This window comes from Salmo salar, chromosome 24 (assembly GCF_965601325.2).
Source record: "Salmo salar chromosome 24, fSalSal1, whole genome shotgun sequence".
NCBI classification, from domain to species: Eukaryota; Metazoa; Chordata; class Actinopteri; order Salmoniformes; family Salmonidae; genus Salmo; species Salmo salar.
The window spans coordinates 15,106,143-15,128,489 of record NC_138314.1 but is presented as its reverse complement, the minus strand read 5'-3'; the positions used below and the strand labels follow the sequence as shown (position 1 = coordinate 15,128,489).

At 42.2% G+C, this 22,347-nt stretch overlaps 3 protein-coding genes and 1 non-coding gene across 11 annotated transcripts; 1 reads left to right on the top strand and 3 right to left on the bottom strand.

The window, feature by feature from the left end:
* Positions 1–3,117: 3,117 nt before the first annotated feature.
* LOC106585071 (DNA sliding clamp PCNA) lies at positions 3,118–6,055 on the bottom strand. The gene is made up of 6 exons (XM_014170843.3): positions 5,679–6,055; positions 4,704–4,801; positions 4,414–4,481; positions 4,092–4,286; positions 3,872–3,995; positions 3,118–3,761 (listed from the first exon to the last, which is right to left on the bottom strand). The coding sequence occupies exons 1-6, from the start codon at positions 5,897–5,899 to the stop codon at positions 3,685–3,687; spliced, it is 783 nt and encodes a 260-aa protein (XP_014026318.1). The 5' UTR covers positions 5,900–6,055; the 3' UTR covers positions 3,118–3,684.
* Positions 4,883–4,953, bottom strand: LOC123730466 (small nucleolar RNA SNORD2). The gene has a single exon (XR_006761910.1). It is a non-coding gene; the product is annotated as a small nucleolar RNA SNORD2 (small nucleolar RNA).
* Positions 6,056–8,377: 2,322 nt separating the features above from the next.
* On the bottom strand, positions 8,378–18,517 carry LOC106585072 (putative aminopeptidase W07G4.4). The gene is made up of 16 exons (XM_014170844.3): positions 18,231–18,517; positions 15,493–15,534; positions 15,245–15,335; positions 14,992–15,140; positions 14,736–14,844; positions 14,390–14,517; positions 12,676–12,775; positions 12,329–12,404; positions 10,997–11,082; positions 10,744–10,848; positions 10,567–10,642; positions 10,243–10,361; positions 10,059–10,142; positions 9,868–9,925; positions 9,560–9,741; positions 8,378–9,459 (listed from the first exon to the last, which is right to left on the bottom strand). The coding sequence occupies exons 1-16, from the start codon at positions 18,248–18,250 to the stop codon at positions 9,295–9,297; spliced, it is 1,590 nt and encodes a 529-aa protein (XP_014026319.1). The 5' UTR covers positions 18,251–18,517; the 3' UTR covers positions 8,378–9,294.
* Positions 18,311–21,769, top strand: fahd2a (fumarylacetoacetate hydrolase domain containing 2A). 8 transcript variants are annotated; one of them, XM_014170848.3, is made up of 8 exons: positions 18,311–18,590; positions 19,315–19,503; positions 19,603–19,825; positions 20,176–20,235; positions 20,340–20,502; positions 20,600–20,708; positions 20,918–21,005; positions 21,380–21,769. In XM_014170848.3, the coding sequence occupies exons 2-8, from the start codon at positions 19,334–19,336 to the stop codon at positions 21,440–21,442; spliced, it is 876 nt and encodes a 291-aa protein (XP_014026323.1). In that variant the 5' UTR covers positions 18,311–18,590; positions 19,315–19,333; the 3' UTR covers positions 21,443–21,769. The 8 variants fall into 8 exon arrangements, with proteins under 8 accessions (XP_014026323.1, XP_014026324.1, XP_014026322.2 ...); XM_014170849.3 differs by having other exon boundaries at positions 18,330–18,590; positions 19,279–19,503; XM_014170847.3 differs by having other exon boundaries at positions 18,330–18,590; positions 19,213–19,503.
* The last annotated feature ends 578 nt before the right edge of the window (positions 21,770–22,347 follow it).

The window sequence follows — 22,347 nt, the reverse complement described above, 5'->3', positions numbered from 1 at the left end:
AATGTTAACAAGGCAACATTCCATCTTAACTCCTCCTCCACATTTACTGGATTGGTTGAACAGTGCAGAAGAGAACCTCCCCCGACAGTTTTTTTTTGTTCTCGTCAAGACCACTATGTAGGGGATCTAGTTTCAGGCATCTATTTTACGCCTGCTACATTAGGTTAACATTAGAGAAGTTGTCGGGGAGGAGATCAAATCCAGACTCATCGTGGAGCAGAAACGTTAGTGGGTGAGGCATTTGGCCGAAGCGATATGGATGAGTATAGCCAGGCAAGAAAAATCATACTTCATATAGGCTACTGGGTGAATCTTTATAAATAATCAGAAATAACCATTTAATAAACATGGCTGGAGGAAGTGAAAAGCAAGGGAGAAGGATAGAGAGACAAAGGATGGAGGAGAGAAATGCAGGGGCTAACCAGAGAAGAGACAGACCTGTCACCAGAGGACTAGACTGATAAAGACATGTCCAGTTAAGCTGTGATAGCTCCCTCAATATTTAATTAACCACTCACATCAAGATAAAGATGAATTACTTTATGAACTGAAAGTCTTCAGGAGAAGAATTCCCTACCTAGATTTCCTCCCAGATGAGGGGGAAGGATGGAATCATTACCTGGAGTGAGCAACCAATGAAAGGTCTTCATTTTACCTCCAGTGGAAGTTGGTCACTTTCGCTGAATCTCAGTGATGCGTAAACTTTTCACAGGACACTGCAAACTGTGAAACATGGAAATAAAGGTTTTGAGGGAGCATCAGAGATTTAGAGAACATTTTCTAGATCAAAAACCATTTTCCCCTGGTTGCTTTTGATACTAACTCAGTGCAGGTCAGCAGATGAGTTTTGTGAGAGCCTGTGGAAGCTGGAAATGGAATACAGAAATGCAATCTACAGTGAGATTGTAATCCAGTCCCCCCCTTGTTGCTTTTGGGCTGTTTGAACCCAGTGATATGCCAAGGTTGAGAGTACAGTGGAGGAAGGGGAGTGGTGTAACTGGAGCCAGATGTATCAATGGGATTAAGGCTTTAGTTTAGAAAACCCAGATTTACTGAGCTGAGTTGGCCAGCCCCATAGAGATATAATTGCCAGAGGACATACAGTACATAGCTCATTTACTTATAGCCTTAGCGTCAGTCTGTTTGTACTATCATGGCAAACATTGCTTGGTTTGATAATGTCAGCAATAGTTGTCGAAGGCACAAACAGATCTGGGGCCAGAGTACTTTACACTGCAGTCAAAAGCCAAGATTTTTTCCCAGTCAAAAGCCAATAGCTTTATCACATCTATGGCAACACAAAGTAATGCATTGATGCTGCATGTGTACAATGAGAAAGGCAAGATTGCGAGGAATTATGTTAAGGCTCTAGGTAGTAACCACAAATGTGATCAGATTGCTTTAGCCCAATCAAACCTTAATTTGAAGAACCACCTGACCCGATATGTTTAGTGAGAATGTATGCCTACACCTATGACGGTTCATTGGTATTAGCATTAAAACATGCACCATTAGTTTAAATACGCTTAAATTGTTCAGGATAAAGCATCCATTATTTAAAAAAATGGTAACACATTTATTTTTATTTTTAATCCAGTTCTCAGGGACACAAATTAAGCCAATCCTGTAATAACAATGACATTCAAATGATTCCCCATTGCAAGTGCTTCTTAGTCCAAAATTAATTTGAATCGGTTTCCAGGAATCCAGCCCCCAAATTAAACAGCACAGTCAGTTCAGATAGTTGTATGGTCATGGGCACCACCTTGTGGTTGCAAATAAAATGTGCATACTACATAAATCACAATCAAATTATTTATTGGGACATTGAGTTCATGAATACAGAACTGGGGTGGTTAACATGACCACAGAAAATATTTACAGACATATCTACAAATCAGAATGAGTATTTGTTTTCCAAACAGATGACAGGGAAAGTGAGAGAGGGATGAGTGGACAAGTCTGTTGATCTTCCTCAGAGGGCTGGATAGGTCATAGGTTAACAACTGAGCTTCAATAAGATCACTGGTCATACAAAAGAAAGGGGATCCATTAGAACCCTTTCACCCATCTTGAAGTAATTCAGTCTCACTTTCCCTATCAATTTCGTCAATAATATTGTGTAGATCTGTATACCTAGACTTGGCCTTTGATTTTCCAGATTTAGTTGCCATAATTCTTCAGATAAGATAGCGGAAAAAGCTCTTGAAACAATACTGCTATGCGTAACCAGCTTGGCTGCTTCAGGTAAAAATGTGCGAATGTCTGTCGTTACGCTCGAGTTTCAAACAAGGGCTAGTCTTCCCAGATATAACCATTACACAGCCAATGAGCTGAGGTAAACGGCAATCTACCAAGCTAGATTTCAAGACGATCAGTGGTCATTGGGCCAAAATACAGTCAATCAACGAAGCACTGGTCATATCATTGGTGCGCAATGAAGTTATTGTTTGGTGTGTTCAAATCAGTTCCTCCTGGTCAATACGTCCCACGAAAAGAACCATGAAGTCTGGTTGCATTACTAACAACCAGAGGATTGCAATGAAACCAACCATGACTGGATAAACATACGTTTAGTGAGTAATTACATGGAATGTTTCGAAAGTTGGAGACGGAATTCACGACAAGTCGTTTACAAAATGTTTCGTGTTAGGCTATAAAAATTGATTTTATCGAACAAAACAACCATTTATTGTGTAGCTTGGACCTTTTGTATTGCCAAAAGATCGTCAAAGGTAAGTGATTATTTTGCCATTTCTGACTTTCCATCCAAGGACAGGAGTCACGAAAATGTTTATTATGCTTTTCTAAGTGGGCGGTGTCCTCAGATAATCGCAGTGTGCTTTTGCCGTAAAGCCCCTTTGAAATCTGACACAGCGGCTGGATTAACAAGAACTTAAGCTTTATTTAGTTGTATAACACTTATTTTATGAATGTTAAATATTTATATTCCTTTAATTTGAATTTCGCGCTCTGCAATTTCACCGGATGTTGTTGAGGTGTGCCGCTAGCGGGACGCCTTTCCCAAACAGGTTTAAACAGCGCAGTCAGTTCGCATATTTGTATGGTCATGGGCACCACCTTGAAGTTGCAAATACAATGTGCATACTACATAAATCACAATCAAATTATTTATTGGGACATTGAGTTCACGAATACAAAACTGGGGTGGTTAACATGACCACAGAAAATATTTACAGACATATCTACAAATCGGAATGAGTATTTGTTTTCCAAAAAGATAACAGGGAAAGTGAGAAAGAGGGATGAGTGGACAAGTCTGTTGATCTTCCTCAGAGGGCTGGATAGGTCATAGGTTAACAACTGAGCTTGAATAAGAACACTGGTCATACAAAAGACGGGGGATTCATTAGTAGAACCCTTTCACCGTTGTCTAGCCACTATCAATCTCAATTCAAACTGCATGAATCAAACAGCTGATATCAGTGAACGTATCCAGATACATTAACCTGTATTTAGACCCATATTACCATAACCCCACTCATGGATGCTGGAAGAGCTAGCCAAACTATCACCACGCAGAAATGTAAAATACAGATAAAACCAAAACCCAACAGCGATACCATCCCTTCCCCTCTCTCACAACAGGAAGTTCCTCCTCCCCATCCACAGGAAGTAGAAACCAACCCACTGTTTTTCCATTGGACTTTTGACTAGGGAGGTTTAGGAAGCCTCCTCATCGATCTTGGGTGCCAGGTAGTACTTAATGTGGCCCATGTCGGCTATCTTGTACTCCACCACTGTCAAAGAACAGATTAGTCAAATTAGATCAGTCAGACATCAGGAAACAAAACCCCACAGTACATACTAAGATGTGTTTATGGGTCTCGTTAAGGGGCAGGGTACCTACCGAGGGGGATGTCTGCAGACATGCTGAGGATGACGGTCTTGGAGAGGGGTGTGGCCTTGGTGAAGAAGTTAAGGTAGTTCAGTGCGAAGATCAGCTGGACTGGTTCATTCATCTCAATAGTCACCTGAGAGTAAAGAAGGAGGGATTGGTCTCAAATAATATGGTGCATTATACAGGTAATGAGTCCTCATTTGGGACACAGACCACCCCTTATACTTACAGCTTCCTCCTCCTTGTCCACATTGCTGGTCTGGGACAACTTGACGTTGCCGGTGCCCAGCTCTCCCGTGGCAGAAAACTTAACTCCATCCTTTGCACAAGAGATCATGACGGCGTCACCAATCTGAGAAAGGTCACGGCAGATACGGGCAAACTCCCCTGATGGCATCCTCACCACACAGCTGTACTCCTGCTCCTGGGGTGGGGAAGAGAATGATGTGAGAAAGATATGAGAGAATGTGGCTACTGAGGTGGTGTGAGCCGGTGACAAATGCTACTGCCACGACTATTATTACTTAATGGAATGTTGGGATAAGACTTACTGGGATTCCCAACTGTTCTACATCAAGATCCATCAGCTTCATCTCATAGTCAGACACCTTTTCCTGGTCTGAAAGAGCGAGACAGATTAACACTCATCTCTAATTAAACATCTAAATACATTACCAAGCATACATAAATGAGAACAATGGTTTCATCATGGTTCCTGACTCTTCAAGTCTTACTACTGGTATGAACCTCTATTTGGGGAATATATAAAATGAAGCTCAAAATGAATTCCCTAAAGTAAGAGTAGAGCTATTGATACAGATAGATGGATAAAGGTACTCACTGAGTGTCTCAAAGACCAGGGCGAGTGTGTCTGCGTTGTCTTCTGCTCTGAGAGTGATGATGTCCTCATTCCCAGCACACTTCAGAATCTTTGACATACTAGGAGGAAGAGGGTGGTAGACCAGTCAGTATCTGGCATACTGTTAAAGGAACAAGTTTTAAAACAGTATTCCTTCTTTTGAGTGATCAGTATAAAAAGTTGTCACCATTATCAGGTCTGTCCCGAAAGATGATATGCCATCATTTCACTCAAAAAACACCATATATTCTTAAATTGCTGACGCCCTGTAAAGATGACAAGTAGATTCGATATGTTGTGTGTAAGGCAATTTGAATAATTTAACTCTGCTCTTTCATTGGCTATGTAGCAATGTCATTCAAATGTAAGTCATCATGCCACTACATGAAGCACCATTGTCGAAGTCAAGATCTACTAAAAGTTAGAGGATACATTATAATAATGTGGTTGGTATGCGTGATCATTTGATCCATTTAGCCAATGTCAGAACAATAGTGACTGACGTCAGCTGACCTTCGCGGGTTCGAGAAATTCGCGCCAACCATCACGCAGAGAACGCAGTGGATTTGGCGCTCAAATTACGTCACAATTTTCAAAAGGCGGCTTTGCACCACACATGTTGCAGTATAACGGCAACATGCCGATTTACCCGTAACTAAAACTTAACATATAAAACGTCCTCTTGTTACAGTAAAACAATTGTATGACAGGAGAGTACACCTTCAAGACGCCAACTCAAGCTAGACTAATGCTAGGTACCTTGCTAACTGGCTGTAAATTCAGCCAATTAGACAAATCATAAAATATATAAACTACAATCCTGCTAAACTAACGCTAAGTTATCGTTATCTGGCTTACTAGCTAGCTAAACTTCACAATCATACTGCCATATTCAACCAGTTCTGCTCTAGCTAAACTTCACAATCATACTGCCATTTTCAAATTAGTTCTGCTCACCTGCTAAGATTGACCCCCATGGCGAGGTTGCGGTCGCAGCGGTAAGAGTCGAACCCGTCGCTGCGGAGGGTAAGCTGGACTAGGGAGACGTGGGACGAATCCATACTCTGGAGAGAAATACCCGACGAGCTCACGTCCCAACAGGCCTCTGTGATCAGGTCCTTCAGAGCCTCCAAAACTTTCTTCAGGATGGATCCCTGTACCAAGCGAGCCTCAAACATGGTGGAATCTGTGTTTGGTTCAAGTAGAACTAAGAAAATATTTACTGAGACGTCTTTAGGTCTAAATGTTACTAGCTTGGTTACAAAAGAGCTCCTATTCTCGCTTCACAAAATGCGACACAAGTTATCTCTTCTCTTTCTGGACGGGAAATGGTTTGTGCAGCTCACTCGCGCGCGCTAAACTTGCTTTAATGCGATATCGTCATTTCCGTAGAAACGTGCTAAACAGGCTCCTCCCACGGAAGAAACTGAGGTACGCTATTCTCCATCTTGATCTAATTTTAGCCACTTGTCCATACCCGTCATACGCATGCATTGAGCCAAAATGGTATGTGTTACAACCTATTTGCGACCGCCTCTCCAAATGCAAGGATATGATCAAAATAAGCAAGTCCGACATACTGCACATTTTCACATCGATTAAACATTTGATCTCAACACAGTTTTCTGTTACCAAAACTAAAATATGTTATGAACAGAGTGAACTAAGTTTTGTAGACTTTACACTTTGCAAAAGTTTACAAAAATGGCGCTGTTTAAGGAGTGCAAAGGCGAATTAAGTTATTGTACACGCACACTTCACATTGTAGCCGTTGCGCCAATAGGATATCGCTATCGCTTACTGGGCTCTGCCCATAATACCTGCCCACTATGACTCATTTGTTCCCATTGGAAACGACAAGCTGTGGTCTGTTGGTTAAGTTATGAAAAAATATTGTGCAATAGTAAAGACCATTTTCTTTGTTTGCAGACATTGCCGCACGAGGGCGATGCGCGCAAGTTGATGGCAGAGCATGGGGGAGTTCTTTTAGAACACCAGCAAAAATATCAATGAGCATTAGCATTCTAGCTAACAACTGCGGCATCCAAAATATTTATTTTGCAAAGATCACATCCAAATATAATCGTAGTGACTGTTCAAGCAAGAATCAAAACATAATTGTAAGCGCATCAGAACCCAAAGTTATTTTGTTTAGAAGTAATAATGTAAATCTAGGCTATGTTGAATGGGTATTTCTTACTGCCACCAAGAGTCGCGCGCATCTGTGTGTAACGTACTCGAAAAAGGGTCTATAGGCAGCTCATGAGTTTGGGGAAACTTACGATTTCTACTGATCTGGGTGCCAGTTATATTTATTTATGCACATTTTCGTGGAACTTCAATAATAACGTTTTTGTCACGTGGTTATTCATAAAAATCTCAAGTAAAATAAAACTACCATATGGACACATTGATAGAATGTGATCCATAGAGCCCCACAGTGGTGTCATAATACCCATAAAACCTAGCAGTCAAACGGAAATGGTTCCGTTTTTCCACCATTCATTTCCCCCATAGGGGATTTTCGAAAACCTTAAAATAAGGGCTGTGTTTTGTGTAGGCTTACCCTACCGTGTAAATCTCTCGGACAAGGTGACTTATCAATATATTTGGCTCTATTTACTCTGATTCAAAACACACTAATTAGCATCAAATAGACATTATACAAGACAACAAATCCCTGCACATCATCTCTAGCTGGCACCTTTGCTAACAGGTATATTTAAAGAAATGTAGCCAATTTATTAATTTCTACATTTAGCTAACATAGTTAATCCAGAAATTCTTTCCTTTGCCCCGATTTGAGTCTCCTCCATATCATGGCATTTGTAGTTCTTTATGATAGCCACATTAGCAGCTAATAAGCATTTCATTTGTTGTGGGTAAATACAGGCAATTATATTGATAAGTCACCTTGTCGGAGAAAGATTTACACAGTTATCAAAACGGCATGCCAGTGTTAGCCTACATGAAACACTGCCCTTATTTTTAGGGTTTCTAAAATCCCCTATGGGAAAAATGAATGGTGGAAAACAATTGGAACAATTTCCCTGTTTTGACCGCTAGGTTTTATGGGTATTATGACTTATACTTTGGTACTCTATTGGCAGCTCAAGAAATGAGAGCATGGAACTCAGATATATCCTAATGGCCAATGCAGCTGTTGGCCTATTACTTACATTCAACTAACTAAAATACAGAGGCCTAAAGCTGAAAAAAAAGGACAGAAGAAAATATCCTGATAAATTCTGGTTCTTTCAATCATATTCATCCATCTTCTCCACCTGTCTGCCTCCCTTTATTTCTGACCTGACTTGAGCTATTGCTAGAGAATTTCAGTATCAAATTATCACAGGGTCCAGCCTGAAGCAGTTTATGACATTTCCACTCGATATATGGGAACATAATATTTTGCTTTTTCACACCAAGTATTGGTGATTAACGAGGCCGGGAGTGTTGGAAAATGTTTTCAAATGGATGTTAAAAAAAATACTTTGTTGACTTGTGTAAGGTGAATAGATACCTCGTCAATTGTCCAACAATATATTCAACTTAAATGTGTCTTCCACATTTAACCCAACCCCTCTGAATCAGAGCGGTGCAGTGTACGTGGTGAGTTAAGACAATCATGAGAGAAAAGAGAAACCCACACTGCGGACTATGACTTCCTTAAGGGACTTTTTTTTTATTGTAGATATGTGGTAGCATGGGCACAACTTTGGTTTTAGAAGTGGGGGACACACACATAATTATGATATCTTTTTTGTCAGATAAACACTCCAAACAGCCTACCGACTGCTTTATCCAATGATAAAACTGGGGAGGGACAAAAATGCAATTTCAGAATGTGGGGGGGGGGGGGGGGGGGGAGACATGTTCCCAGTGAAAGTTACACCCCTGTGTGGTAGTAGAGTGGTGACCTGAGGGCACACAATGTGTTGTGAAGTGTTATCAAATGTAATGTCATGTAATATTTTAATTGTATAAAACTGACTTAATGTTGTTGGACCCCAGGAAGAGTAGCTGCTGCCCAGCAGCTAATGGGGATCCTTAATGAATACAAATAGACTTACAACCATATGATTGCTGACCTAGTAGGCCTACCTATGTAACCTGTACCCATTTCGCAATACCTGGAACTAGCAACAGCTAACATTGATTGAACAAAAACAAAATGCATTATGCTTGATATGTTCCTTGATATCGTCTGGCACACAACCATGTGACCTGCAACTCACAAAATGGCTGCATGACCAAAGCGTGTTTGGTAATTGAGAGTGAATTCAATACAGTGACTCATGTTAGAAATAGGGGTAAAGAAATTGACATTTGAGGGTGAACGATAAACAGTAGCAGAATCTTAGAAATATAATCTATAGAACAACAGATCTTAGAGGTATCGGAATGTTCGAAATGAACTACCAATATCACAGCATTGATGGATATCTGTGTTCATGAATACTTTGTGAAACATATCAATTGAACTGGCACTATCAGGACTGCTCTATGTGACATTTCTCAAGAGGTGGAAAATAGGGTCCATTTGACACATTCTATTTCTATCATCAAATTGCTAGGCTCTGGGCAGGGCGTCATTGGGTTGATAGGCACTGGGCAGGATGTAGTTGGTAGCCATAGCGAGGATTGGAGCTCCGGTGGGAACACCAGGGAAGGGGCCGCTAGAGCCAGCGATGTCGATGTGAGAGTAAGGCAGAGGAGTGCCAGAGTCCACACCGTGCTGATGGAGGGAAACAAGACAAACACAAAAAAAAGCGATTAGGTTAGATTCAGGGTTATGAACAGGACTGTGGAGTGTGTGTGTGTGTGTGTGTGTGTACCTTGTCCAGCCCAGAGGCCATGATGAGGAAGGCAGCGGGGGTCTGATGTCCACGGGGGGTAGCAGAGGATGGTAGGTTGTTGCTTTGCAGAATCTCCTCATACTCTGACTTCCCCTTATGGAAGTCATAGTCCTCACGCCTGATACTGGACACCTCAAACAGATCACCCAGAACTTCCCCTGCTACAGAGAGGGAGAGTGAAAGGACTAACAGGTTACATACACCGTGTTCATACCAGAAAACCCATGTTCCGACCTGTAAACCCTGGTTTGCTGATTTGTTTGAATAGTGTGTGTCGAGCGTCTCACCTTTCTGCCACTGACGGGCATTGCCAGAGCGATGGGCAGCTCCGTTGTCCATGATGATCTATAACCGAAAGAGTTTAAATCAACAACTTTACATTATTAGCAATCATTCTCACCATGGCCAGTGTGCTATTTTATAAAGAGTCTGTGTATGGTACAGTACAGATAATGTGTGTGTAAGGTCCAGTACTCACAGAGTAGTTGGGTCCCATGGCTCTGATGGCATGTCCTGTCAGAGTGGCGATGGTAAACAGCTGAGGAGATACCTCACGTACCGCCTGTAGAGGAAGACATGAGATTAAGATGACAGAGAATAGGTTTGACAGGAGGAACAGGGAGAGTGGGGGAGGACGTGGAATAGAGTTGTGTGTCCTTTACCTTCTCTTTCATCTCACAAAGCAGGTCGACCATCACCATGCGTCCCTCAGCATCTGTGTTCCCTACGCGAACCCTGCGACCCGCACGGGACACCACCAACTCATCAGCTACGTAGCAGTCTGACAGAACAGAGAGAGAAACACAACCCTTAAACCCTCATTCTGTCAGAGAGACAGAACATATCACACACACATATTTAGAGGAGAGAGGGAAGAGGCCAACTACTCAGTAGGTGAAACCATTGAAATATAATCTATATTAGATTTTTATATTCTAGATTCTATTTCTATGGGTGAAACCCCCACCCCACGATGTCACACTGACCTGAGCCCACGCTGTTCCTCACCATCGCCATGCCACCCACCACCTTCAGATGCCTGGGCTTGAGTTTGGCCAAGACCTGACAGGACACAGCTCCATGTTAGCAGGAGTAACAGACTATGTCAGGGACTATGAGTCCACTAGTGATCACTGAAGGGTATCAAAGTGTTAGTTATTTACCTGGAAGAACCCAGCCACGGCAGCAGCACCACACTTATCTCTGTGCATGCCAGCCATGATGCCACCAGCCTTGATGTCAGCTCCACCGGTGTCATAGGTGATGCCCTGAGAGAGAGAGGGAGACACACACACAAATGCATGCATGTTACACACAGAAAAACATGGTCATGACATGATAGGAACACCCCACGCCATTATCAATTCATAATTTTCCCCTCTTCCACCCCCCCTCCTTCCTCTCTCTCCTGCTCACCTTGCCGACCAGCATCAGTGTGTGTTGAACGGGTCCTTCTCCACAGTACTGCAGTTTGATTACCCTGGCCTGGTGACGAGGCACAGCTACAGAAGACAAACCCACATGGATGAAAGAGACACACACACACACACACACACACACACACACACACACACACACACACACAAAGTATTTAGGCCCCTAGACTTTTTCCACATTTTGTTACGTTACAGCCTTATTCTAAAAAGGATTATTAAAAAACAGAAATACCTTATTTATATACGTACTCAGACCCTTCGCTATGAGACATGAAATTGAGCTCAGGTGCATCCTGTGTCCATTGATCATCCTTGAGATGTTTCTACAACTTGGTCCACCTGTGGTCAATTCAATTGATTCAACATGATTTGGAAAGGCACACACACACACACCTGTCTATAGAAAGGTTGACAGTGCATGACAGTGAATGTCTGAGCAAAAACCAAGCCATGAGGTCGAAGGAATTGTCTGTAGAGCTCAGAGACAGGACTGTGTTGAGGCACAGATCTGGGGAAGGGTACAAAAACATTTCTGCAGCATGGAAGGTCCCCAAGAACACAGTGGCCGCCATAATTTTTAATGGAAGAAGTTTGGAAACACTAAGACTCTTTCTAGAGCTGGAGGGCCGGCCAAACTGAGCAATCCGGGGAGAAGGGCCTTGGTCAGGGAGGTGACCAAGAACCCGATGGAGCTCTGACAGAGCTCCTCTGTGGAGATGGGAGAACCTGCAGCACTCCACCATTCAGGCCTTCATGGTAGAGTGGCCAGACGGAACTCTTCAGTAAAAAGCACATGGCAGCCCGCTTGGAGTTTGCTAAAAGGCACCTAAAGACTCTCAGACCATGAGAAACAAGATTCTCTGGTCTGATGAAACCAAGACTGAACTCTTTGGCCTGAATGCCAAGCGTCACGTCTGGAGGAAACCTGGCACCATCCCTGCGGTGAAGCATGGTGGTGGCAGCGTCATGCTGTGGGGATGTTTTTCAGTAGCAGGGACTGGGAGACTAGTGAGGATCGAGGGAAAGATGAATGGAGCAAAGTACAGAGAGATCCCTGATGAAAACCTACTCCATATCCAAGAAGACTTGAGGCTGTAATCGCTGCCAAAGATGCTTCAACAAAGTACTGAATACTTATGTAAATTAGATATTTCAGTGTTTTCTTTCTAAAAACCTGTTTTTATGGGGTATTGTGTGTAGCTTGATGAGGGGAAAAACAATTTAATCGATTTTAAAATAAGGCTGTAACGAAACAATGTGGAAAAAGTCAAGGAGTCTAAATACTTTCCGAATGCACTGTACACACACTTACCATTGGCACAGCGGTTCACAGCAGCGAGGCAGGGATACTCCTTCTCCAGCACCTTCAGATCACTCACCACATCCACCTGAGACAGGCCAGTTCAGCATTATCACATTAACACTAATATATTAGTGAGATCCAGTACTTGAGAGAAGTAGAAATGACATATGCTGGCTCTACTAAAGGCTTTTATGGAATGGGGTGCTCATCTACGTATAGTCATATTCCAAAAAAGAAAAGGTGATGGCATCTCCCAAAAAGACCACAACCCCTATGAATAAAATACTTCTGTTGTTGTCTTTTTGGGAGATACCATCACCTTTTCTTTTTTTGGATGAATGATTAAAGCCTCTCACCTGCACTGGGCTCTCCTTAAAGAGGGCCTGGACATACTCAGCTACTCGAGGAGCAGCCATCCTCTCAGGATCAGACCCTCCTATGTCACGGCAAGCAAGCCTGGAGAGAGAAAGATCATATATACACTACCCTTCAAAAGTTTGGGGTCACTTATAAAATGTCCTTGTTTTTGAAAGAAAAGCACATTTCTGTCCATTAAAATAACATCGAATTGATCAGAAATACAGTGTAGACATTATTAATGTTGCAAATGACTATTGTAGCTGGAAATTGCAGATTTGTTATGGTATCTCTACATAGGCGTACAGAAGGCCATTATCAGCAACCAACTCCTGTGTTCCAATGGCACGTTAGTTAATCCAAGTTTATCATTTTAAAAAGGCTAATTGATCATTAGAAAACCGTTTTGCAATTATGTTAGCACAGCTGAAAACTGTTGTTCTGCTTAAAGAAGCAATAACATTTAGACTTGTCTAAATTTAGACTAGTCAACTAGCCTTCTTTAGACTAGTTGAGTATCTGGAGCATCAGCATTTGTGGGTTCGATTACAGGCTCAAATTGGCCAGAAACAAAGTATTTTCTTCTGAAACTCGTCAGTCTATTCTTGTTCTGAGAAATGAAGGCTATTCCATAACTCAGCCATCTTTTGACCAATCCCTTAACTTTTCTCAAACTAAGTTAAGACATTTGGAATGTATGCCTACGGTGGTACATGTGGTGTCATTTGGTCCTATTGTTCATGAGAAGAAGATTAAGTATATATATTTTTTTAGCATATTTTGGCATGGATCTACTGGTATAGTGTGGCCATCTTTGAATGCAGACCATAAGAAGATTTGTTTTATAATTAAATAGTCAAATAAGTGAATTGTTAATAGATTCCTTATTTTGTAAGATATCAATGCCAAACTTCACATGGTTCCTTATGTTAACGTCTTTGATTACCCTTAAGTTGATAGGCCATCGTGAAGACCAATAGTATGAAAAAAAACTATTTTTGGCCCTACTGCTATTAGCCCATACAATAACAGATTCACTACATGGAACAACAGATGGTTACATACATTGGGGGACTCTTTATTTTTGGCACTAAACAGTCTCCATATATACACTTCCATACATTTTTTCAACTCTACCGGGCGACCTTCAGACGAGTCTTGTAAGGCCTGTGGTCGTCCTAAAGCAAAACAACCGATGCCTCATGGTCTGACACCGCTCTAGTGCCGTCACCTTTCACCGCAGATGAGGAAGTGCGACATTGGCGGATGCGGTGGATTGAGACAGATAAGTTTACCTTATACCGACGGATGTTAATGGGGATTTGTATTATTATGCTAATTAGGCTTCCTCTGGGGCACAGACAGACTCTAGTGGGATAAATGAACATGTAAAATCTGATTTCCTTATTTATCAATAACCCAGCCATTTTTTAACCAATCTTTACTTTTTTCCCCAAACTAAGTTAAGAAATGTACCATGGGCCAACATTGGTATGATTTGGACGTATGGTTCCTGAGAATACGTTTTTAAAACGTTTAATTTATAAAAATGTTTATTCCAAGATGGAGGAAAATCTATCCCAACAGACCTAATGGGTCCTTGAGGAAAATCTGTTCAGCATGAGGACATTTAACATATAATTTAACATATGTCTCCCCATAAGAGAGATCTCTCCTTTGTTACAGATGAAAATATGGGTGTGCGCAACTCACCGTCCACTCTCCAGAGCAGAGACCAGATCCACCAACTCCTTCCCCTGGGCCTCCTGGTCCACCCACAACCCTAGAACACACACTTTATACTGGCTAGGCTTCACAGACACCTCCCTCACCTCCAGAGGCTGGAAAAGAGTGAGAGAGGGGAAAGAGAGAAATTGTGGATAAAGGATGAATGTCTGCACCACATTTGGAGCAAAAGACAATTGAGCTCCACCTGTGTGCAAAGGGTCTTTTTTTTAATGGGCATAGGAGTGCCTTCAGCTCGAAACATTGCCCAATAAAACAACGAGAGAAATCGTCAGTGTTCAGGTATCTATTGCTTATTTCACAGTGTTCTCACCATGTAGAGGGCGTGCAGGGCCCCTAGGGCAGCAACGACGGTGCTCCTGTCATAGCTGCTGTGACGAGGACAGACCAGCAGGGGACGCTGCATGCCTGCTTTCATGGCCCTGAAGAAATACCCACAGTACATGGTAATGAATGGGAGAGAAACACACAGGACAGGAATACAGATACACAGTAACCTCTTGGTACATTTTGTGTGTGTGTGTGTGTGTGTGTGTGTGTGTGTGTATATATTTGGTGTTGACTTGGACCTCTTGATGCCTTTAACGGCTGCATCGCTGAAGCGTCGGACGTCATCGTAGTCCCGGTTTACGGGCCCGGTAGACGCAAACACCAAGCGTTTACCAGGCAACCCCGGAACCATCAACACCACCACCTTATCTCCCAGACCACAGTCCACCTTGAGGAGAAAGGAGAGAGAGGAGAAATGAGAGAGGAGAAGAGAAAGTAGGAGGGGTATCTTCATCTTTCTATGTTGTTGGTGTGAGTGTGTGCGTGACTCACAGAGCTGTAGTCCTGCAGAGGTGCTTTCAGACATTCCAGCTCCTTGGGCAGCGTGTCATAACTCTGGGTCACCAAGACTATGCCATCATAACTAGGAGAAAACACACACAGAGCACACACACACACATTTTGTTCTTCCACCCTTGTGGCGAAATAAAATTAATTTCCAAATCCTATCCCCCCCCCCCCCCCCCCCACACACACACAAACACGACATGTGACCTGACCAGCAGTTCCTCAATACTCACTTCTGGTTCTTACAGTCAGTGGTCCACTCGATGGGCTGGACACTATAAAGAGAAATGCACATTCAATACAGCTCAATATAGGCTCAATAGTATTGTTCTTGAAGGTCCAACTCAGTAGCCTGGTCCCAGATTTGTTTGTGCTCTTGCCAACTAATTCCATTGGTGTCATTGTTAAGCCAAACATTGTTTGGCATGACAATGGGTGACCAAGGAGTTGGCTACAATTATAGCACAAACAGACGGCACTGGTTACCAACTCAGAAAAGGGTGATAGAATATTGCTTTAAATTCCTGTCTGGTATTCTCTACTGCAGGGTTAGTGATTTTAGTGACATTGGGTCAAAGTCTGGCTTCAGAAAAACCTTCGGTCTCCAAATAATCTGCAGGATTTGTGCACTTTGGATTCTCAATAGTCTAAAGCAGCTCTTTTGCATTCCCCTGTCCAGTCTATTCACATCAGTACAGATGCAGAAAGAAAGGAGATGAGGAAAGGACATACCTTTAGACCATTGAAATGCACCCTATGTGATTTAATGTATGCGTAAGTTAAGCGTATGTGTTTAGACAGAGCGCCAGGATTAAACAGAGCGTGGGGATTGTAGTTCACTTGGAGCCAGCTGTGGTCCTTACCATCAGCTGAGAACCCAAAAGGGGGACCGGCTGTAAACTGGGTATACCCCCTTGGGTTCTAGAGAGATACAAAGGACCATGAGATGCACCCTGTGTGATATGCAGAGCTGCAGACTATATGAGCCTAACTTAGTACTCATCTTTCCATTGCACAAACCATGCTTTGAATTAAATGCAGTATTCTAAAAAGGACATTGTTCCCTTTCTCTCACCCTCCCTTTCCTGTCATGTGTGTACATTCATGCATTTGGAACGAGAATAATATGTAATGCCATCATATGGGGAACATTTCAATTTGAGATACTGATTTGAGGGAAGTAACAAGAAGTAGGCACATGACCTAGCAACAGAAAGTACAAATTGGCAGATTAGATATAGGCCAATAGGGCTTTAATAGAAAGCTAGCTTGCTGGTAATTGGAGGAAAAATTGCAACGATCTGGATAAGTAGCTGTCTGCAAAGACAAAGGACAGTCCACTCCATGCAGACAGAAAAAGGGGATTTAAATACAGTGCCTTCAGAAAGCATTCATACCCTTTGACCATTTCCACATTTTGTTTTACAGCCTGAATTCAAAATGGAATAAATATATTTTTTCTCTCACCAATCTCCACACAATACCCCATAAAGACAAAGTGAAAACATGCTTTCAAAAATATTCGCAATTTATTGAAAATGAAATGCAAATTCTAAATTACATAAGTATTCACACCTCTGAGTCAATTCTTGTTAGAATCACATGAGGCAGCTGTGAGTCTTTCTGGGTGAGTCAAAGAGCTTTGCACACCTGGATCGTACAATAATTCTTCAAGCTCTGTCAAGTTGGTTGTTGATCATCGCTAGACAGACATTTTCAAATCTTGCCATAGAGTTTAAAGACAATTTAAGTCAAAACTGTAACTTGACCAGTCAGGGGCATTCAATGTCATCTTGGTAAACAACTCCAGTGTATAGTTGACATTGTGTTTTAGGTTATTGTCCTGCTGAAAGGTGAATTTGTCTCCCATTGTCAGTAAGCAGACTGAACTAGGTCTTTCCTCAAGGATGTTGTCTGTGCTTAGCTCTATTATGTTTATTTTTATACCCCAAAAAAACTCCCTAGTCCTTGCTGATGACAAGCATACCAATAACATGATGCAACCATCACCATGCTTGAAAATATGAAGAGTGGTACTCAGTGATGCGTTGTTTGCCCCAATCATAATACTTTGTATTCAGGACATATAGTTAATTTCTTTGCCAAATTGCAAAAAGGATGTATGTTTTGGAATATTTGTATTCTGTACAGGCTTCTTTCTTTTCACGCTGTCATTTACCTTAGTATTGTGGAGTAATTTCAATGTTTATCCATCCTCAGTTTTCTTCTATCACAGCCATTAAACTAGAACTGTTTTAAAGTCACCATTGGTCTCATGGTGAAATGCCTGAGTGGTTTTCTTCCTCTCTGGCAACAGAGTTAGGAAGGGCGCGTGTATCTGACTGGGTGTATTGACACACCATCAAAAGTGTAATGAATAATTTCACCATGCTCAAAGGGATATTAAATGTCTGCTTTATTTATTTATACCCATCTACCAATGGTGCCCTTCTTTATGAGGCATTGGAAAACCTCCCTGGTCTTTGTGGTTGAATCTGTGCTTGAAATGCACTGCTTGACTGAGGGCCCTTACAGATAATTGTATGTTTGGGGTAAAGAGATGGGGTAGTCATTCAAAAATCATGTTAAAGACCATTATCGCACACAAAGTTAGTCCATTCAACTTATTAAGCAAATGTTTACTCCTGCACTTATTTAGGCTTGCCATAACAAAAACAAATAAAAAAATATTCCACGTTATCAAGATGGGCTATTTTGTGTGTGGGCCTGTGACACAAAATCTAAATTAATCAATTTAAAATTCAGGCTGTAACACAACAAAATTAGGAAAAAGTCAAGGGGTGTGAATACTTTCTGAAGGCACTGTGTGCATTCAATCCTGTTTAGGAAAACCACGTCTCATTAATTAATACGCAATAACAACAGATCCTGCACACATGCATTTCATAAAGTACATATTCTGACGGAAAGTTAGCACAGAACGGGTAAATGTATGAATAAATGGGCTTACTGGGTACACATTGCTGGCATTCCGATGTCTTGAGGGAAAAAGACAGCAAGCTAAGCCGTCAGCTGACAAAACGAAGCTTCCTCGGTCAATCACGTGATTTATCAACGTCCTTTCAACGTAGTCCTGGGAGTTGTAATTTTTACATACTGATTACTACGCGGAAATGTGCAGATTATCTACACATAAAAAGTATCCACATATAGTATCAATTGGAAGTGTTATGTATATGATGTACATACTAGAGAAGTCTCTACACAACTGAGAGCATTGAGTGACAGTATCCAATAAACTGAACTACAAATACCGAACCAGGAAGTCCAATCCTGTGCATGTTGTCTGTTCAGTGGACAAGCCAGCAAGGTGAGTGCCTGATCATTGGTCCAATAATGAGACGGTTTATTAGACTTTTCACCTGACTGACCATATGATATCAGTAAAATGAGCTACTCTTGATTGACTTGGATATATTTGCAGATTTGGTTGTGCAACATTGTTGTTGGCTTGTGGTTATTTTGCATTTGCGGTGTCAGTAATCACTGGTGTTCAGGTAGGACGGTTTTAACTGAATACTGTGCGACTTTATATTATCTTGATTGTAAAGATACTGTAACTGTATGTTATCTACAGGAGTAGAGTTTGCGGTCATGGTGATAACCTTATCACCAATAAAATAATTGACATTGCAACTAAGAGTTTGAAGACACCCGCAAGGGTTTATTAGATATTTTGGAAATTCCTTTGCTCTGTCCATATTCGGGTTTCTGAGATGTCGATGTGCAACTAGCTACCCTAGAGCTCTGAACTCATGAGTCACTTTACTGCATCATAAAACAGTATATAGGCTACTGCACTTTGAGATTATCTACAGAAATTGGGATTGGACAATTCTTAGCACACCCTGTTGTCTGAAACTATTAAATTCACCCCTTCACTTTCTTTCCTTTTTGTACATTTACTCGTTGTCTCTGCTTTCCTCTCTCAGTATTTTTCCTGCTCTCTGTTCTCAGTAGATGAGACTTCCTCTTCTCTCCTTGTCTCTCATCTCAAGGAGCTTGTCTGATAGACTGTCTGCTATCCCCGGTAGACGTGTGTGTGGCGCTGCGATGCGATTGGTGCAGTTCTGCCGCCAAGGCGATGAGGGAGGGGTTAGAGTCGGCGTTGATCGGGGGGAGGGGCTAGGGGTCATTGACCTTAAGGCCTTTGACCCTTCGATGCCCATGACAATGAGAGAGCTGCTGGAGATGGGAGCGAAGGGCATGCAGTGTGCACAGAGGTAACACATACATCACACACACACACACACACACACTGTCTTGTTGCTTGTCAGTAGCCATCCTTTCCACCAGAGCACATACTATCCTCTTTCTCTCAGGGCACTGGAGGTTAGTCCTGCTCAGTGTGTGGTTCCCTTTGCGGAGGTGAGGCTGCTGTCCCCAGTCCTAGCCCCAGAGAAGGTGGTGTGTGTGGGGATGAACTACCGGGACCACTGCCTTGAGCAGAACGCCCCTATCCCTAAAGAGCCAATCATCTTCAGCAAGTTCCCCAGCGCCATTACTGGGCCCTTCGATGACATCACACTGCCCGACGAGAGCCAGGTGAGAGCAGCTTTAGTCACTGGGCGTGTTCCTCTGCCCAGGCGTTGCTGATGCATGCCAGATCTTACAACACCTGGATAGGTATTTTACGTATCAGCTAACCACATAATATGTTATAGCAATCTGGTGCCCGACGGCACAGTCGATGGCGTGGTACACAACTTCTGAGCAGGAGAACACGACCCCTGTCAGGCCCGGAGGAGAAGATGGAGAATCAGTAGATTTGCATGATCCTAGATCCGTGCCTGATACAATTATAATGTACAGAGGTACTGTAGCCTGGGTGTTACAGTTTCTGCATTCAATAACTTAATTGATGGATTCTTATTCCTGGTTATTCCTGATTGGAGGAGGTGGACTGGGAGGTGGAGCTAGCCTTTGTGATTGGACGAAAGGGGAAACACATTAAGGTGAGGCTGAATGCAACTTGACAGACACAGGGGTTTCATGTCCCACAGATGAGCTCACTCTACCTATGTGTACTCAACCCCCCCCTCTCCACTCTCTCTCCAAGGAAGAGGATGCTATGTCTTACGTGGCAGGTTTCACCGTTGCCAACGATGTCAGCGCACGTGATTGGCAGATGAAACGCAACGGGAACCAGTGGCTGCTGGGAAAAACCTTTGACAGCTTCTGTCCTCTCGGCCCTGCCTTAGTGACCACCTCCGCTGTGACGGGTGAGAGAGGGAGGGAGAAACACAAGATAAAACGTATACATATAATTTGCTTACTTTGGCAGAGTGGTTGCTAAAATGTATCTGTATTTGTCGTCAGACCCCCATAACCTGGGAATCCGCTGTCTGGTGAATGGAATTGCAGTCCAGAACAGCAACACTGACCAGCTGATCTTTAAGACTGAGCAAGTGGTGGCCTGGGTCTCACAGTGAGTGACACACACACACACAATGTGTTCATAGTTTTTGTGATGGTAATACTTTACTTGAGCCCTCTATCACAAGGTATACATAAGTCACTAACAGTTATGACAACTGAGTTACACTGTCATCACAAAACCAATATTTGTGACAGCTAATGAGTAGTCTACAGTTGCTCTATGATAAAGATTTGCGTGTGTGTTTTCTCCTGTGTTAGGTTTGTGACCTTGTCTCCAGGTGACGTGTTTCTGACGGGGACTCCTCCAGGTGTGGGTGTGTTCAGGAACCCACCTGTCTTTCTCAAGGTCAGCATCACACACTTATATAAAGACATTGGTTGTGTACCAGGCTAACTACTTTGCAGATGTTGTAATGAATCAATCAATGGTTATGTGCCACTACGACTGATTGCTAAATCATATGATTTGGTTAGCTGACATGTTAAACACCTATCCAAGCATTTTGAGATCTGACATATGTCTGTAATGTAGTTAGCCTGGAATGAATCCATATTGTTACATATAGTAGTAATGAACTCCACATCCACCCCAAACTCTTATAGGGCTAGGCACTTCCCATAGATCTGAAAAGATCAGATAGGGCACAAGAGTTACAAGCGTTGCCTGTTGTGGTCCTGTCTTGTGAAAGGTGTAATGAAGTGTTCCTGTGTGTGTTTCAGAAAGGAGATGTGGTGGAATGTCAAATAGACCAGGTCGGGGTCATACGCAACAATGTTGTCTGAGCTCTGACCCCTGAAGCAGCCAGCCTATTGGACAGCTCTCTCTTCAATCTTGATTCAGCTATCTTTGGACCCAAGTGTCATTAATCTAGTCTACTGTAAATCAGATCTAATCTTTGTTTACACAGGAAGCCCAATTATGATATTTTTCCCAATTATTGGAAAAAGCTCATCTGATTGGTCAAAGGATCCAAATTAGACTGCCTGTGTAAATTACAAACCTAATGGTGAATTAGGTTTGTAAACTCTATCAATCTAACTAAAGTTGCACATTTTTTGTGGAATGTATATAGAATTGAATAGATTACTTTTATAAATCCAAGTTCTTTATTCTTGTTTTCTGTGATCCTTCTTATACAAAACATATACTGTCATGATTCTACAGTACCACTAAATGTGTGACTAGTCTTCACAGAAATCATAACACTGCTTTCCAATGGCACCCTATTTACTACATAGTGCACTACTTTTTATTAGGGCCCAAAAGTCAAAAGTAGTTAACTATATAGGGAATAGGGTGCCATTTGTGACCAGTCAAGTGACATTTGGAACACACAGAACAGTGATTATTTTTTGGTACGCGATGTCTAATATTAAAGAAGTCTCAAGTTAATTGCTCGCCTGAAGTAGAGTACCTTATGATAAGCTGTAGACCATACTATCTATGCAGGTTTCTCATCTGTATTATTCGTAGCCATCTATTTACCACTACAAACCGATGCTGGCACTAAGACCGCACTCAACCAGCTGTATAAGGTCATAAGCAAACAAGAAAATGCTCATCCAGAAGCGGTACTCCTAGTGGCCAGGGACTTTAATGCAGGCAATCCGTTTTACCAAATTTCTACCAGCGTGTCACCTGTGCAACAGGGGGGGAAAAAACTCTAGATCACCTTTACTCCATATAC

What these genes read in the sequence shown, in the direction of transcription:
- LOC106585071 (XM_014170843.3), bottom strand. Translation starts at nt 5,899, where the DNA reads ATGTTTGAGGCTCGCTTGGTACAGGGATCCATCCTGAAGAAAGTTTTG. An exon ending in ATGGGGGTCAATCTTAGCAG is followed by an intron (nt 4,802 to 5,678) that starts GTGAGCAGAACT and finishes TCTTCCTCCTAG; the next exon opens with TATGTCAAAGATTCTGAAGT. An exon ending in TAGAACAGTTGGGAATCCCA is followed by an intron (nt 4,287 to 4,413) that starts GTAAGTCTTATC and finishes TCCCCACCCCAG; the next exon opens with GAGCAGGAGTACAGCTGTGT.
- LOC106585072 (XM_014170844.3), bottom strand. Translation starts at nt 18,250, where the DNA reads ATGCCAGCAATGTGTACCCA. An exon ending in CTCTGCAGGACTACAGCTCT is followed by an intron (nt 15,141 to 15,244) that starts GTGAGTCACGCA and finishes TTTCTCCTCAAG; the next exon opens with GTGGACTGTGGTCTGGGAGA. An exon ending in CCGTGGCTGGGTTCTTCCAG is followed by an intron (nt 10,643 to 10,743) that starts GTAAATAACTAA and finishes GTGTCCTGTCAG; the next exon opens with GTCTTGGCCAAACTCAAGCC.
- fahd2a (XM_014170847.3), top strand. Translation starts at nt 19,241, where the DNA reads ATGAGACTTCCTCTTCTCTCCTTGTCTCTCATCTCAAGGAGCTTGTCT. An exon ending in CACTGCCCGACGAGAGCCAG is followed by an intron (nt 19,826 to 20,175) that starts GTGAGAGCAGCT and finishes TCCTGATTGGAG; the next exon opens with GAGGTGGACTGGGAGGTGGA. An exon ending in GACCACCTCCGCTGTGACGG is followed by an intron (nt 20,503 to 20,599) that starts GTGAGAGAGGGA and finishes ATTTGTCGTCAG; the next exon opens with ACCCCCATAACCTGGGAATC.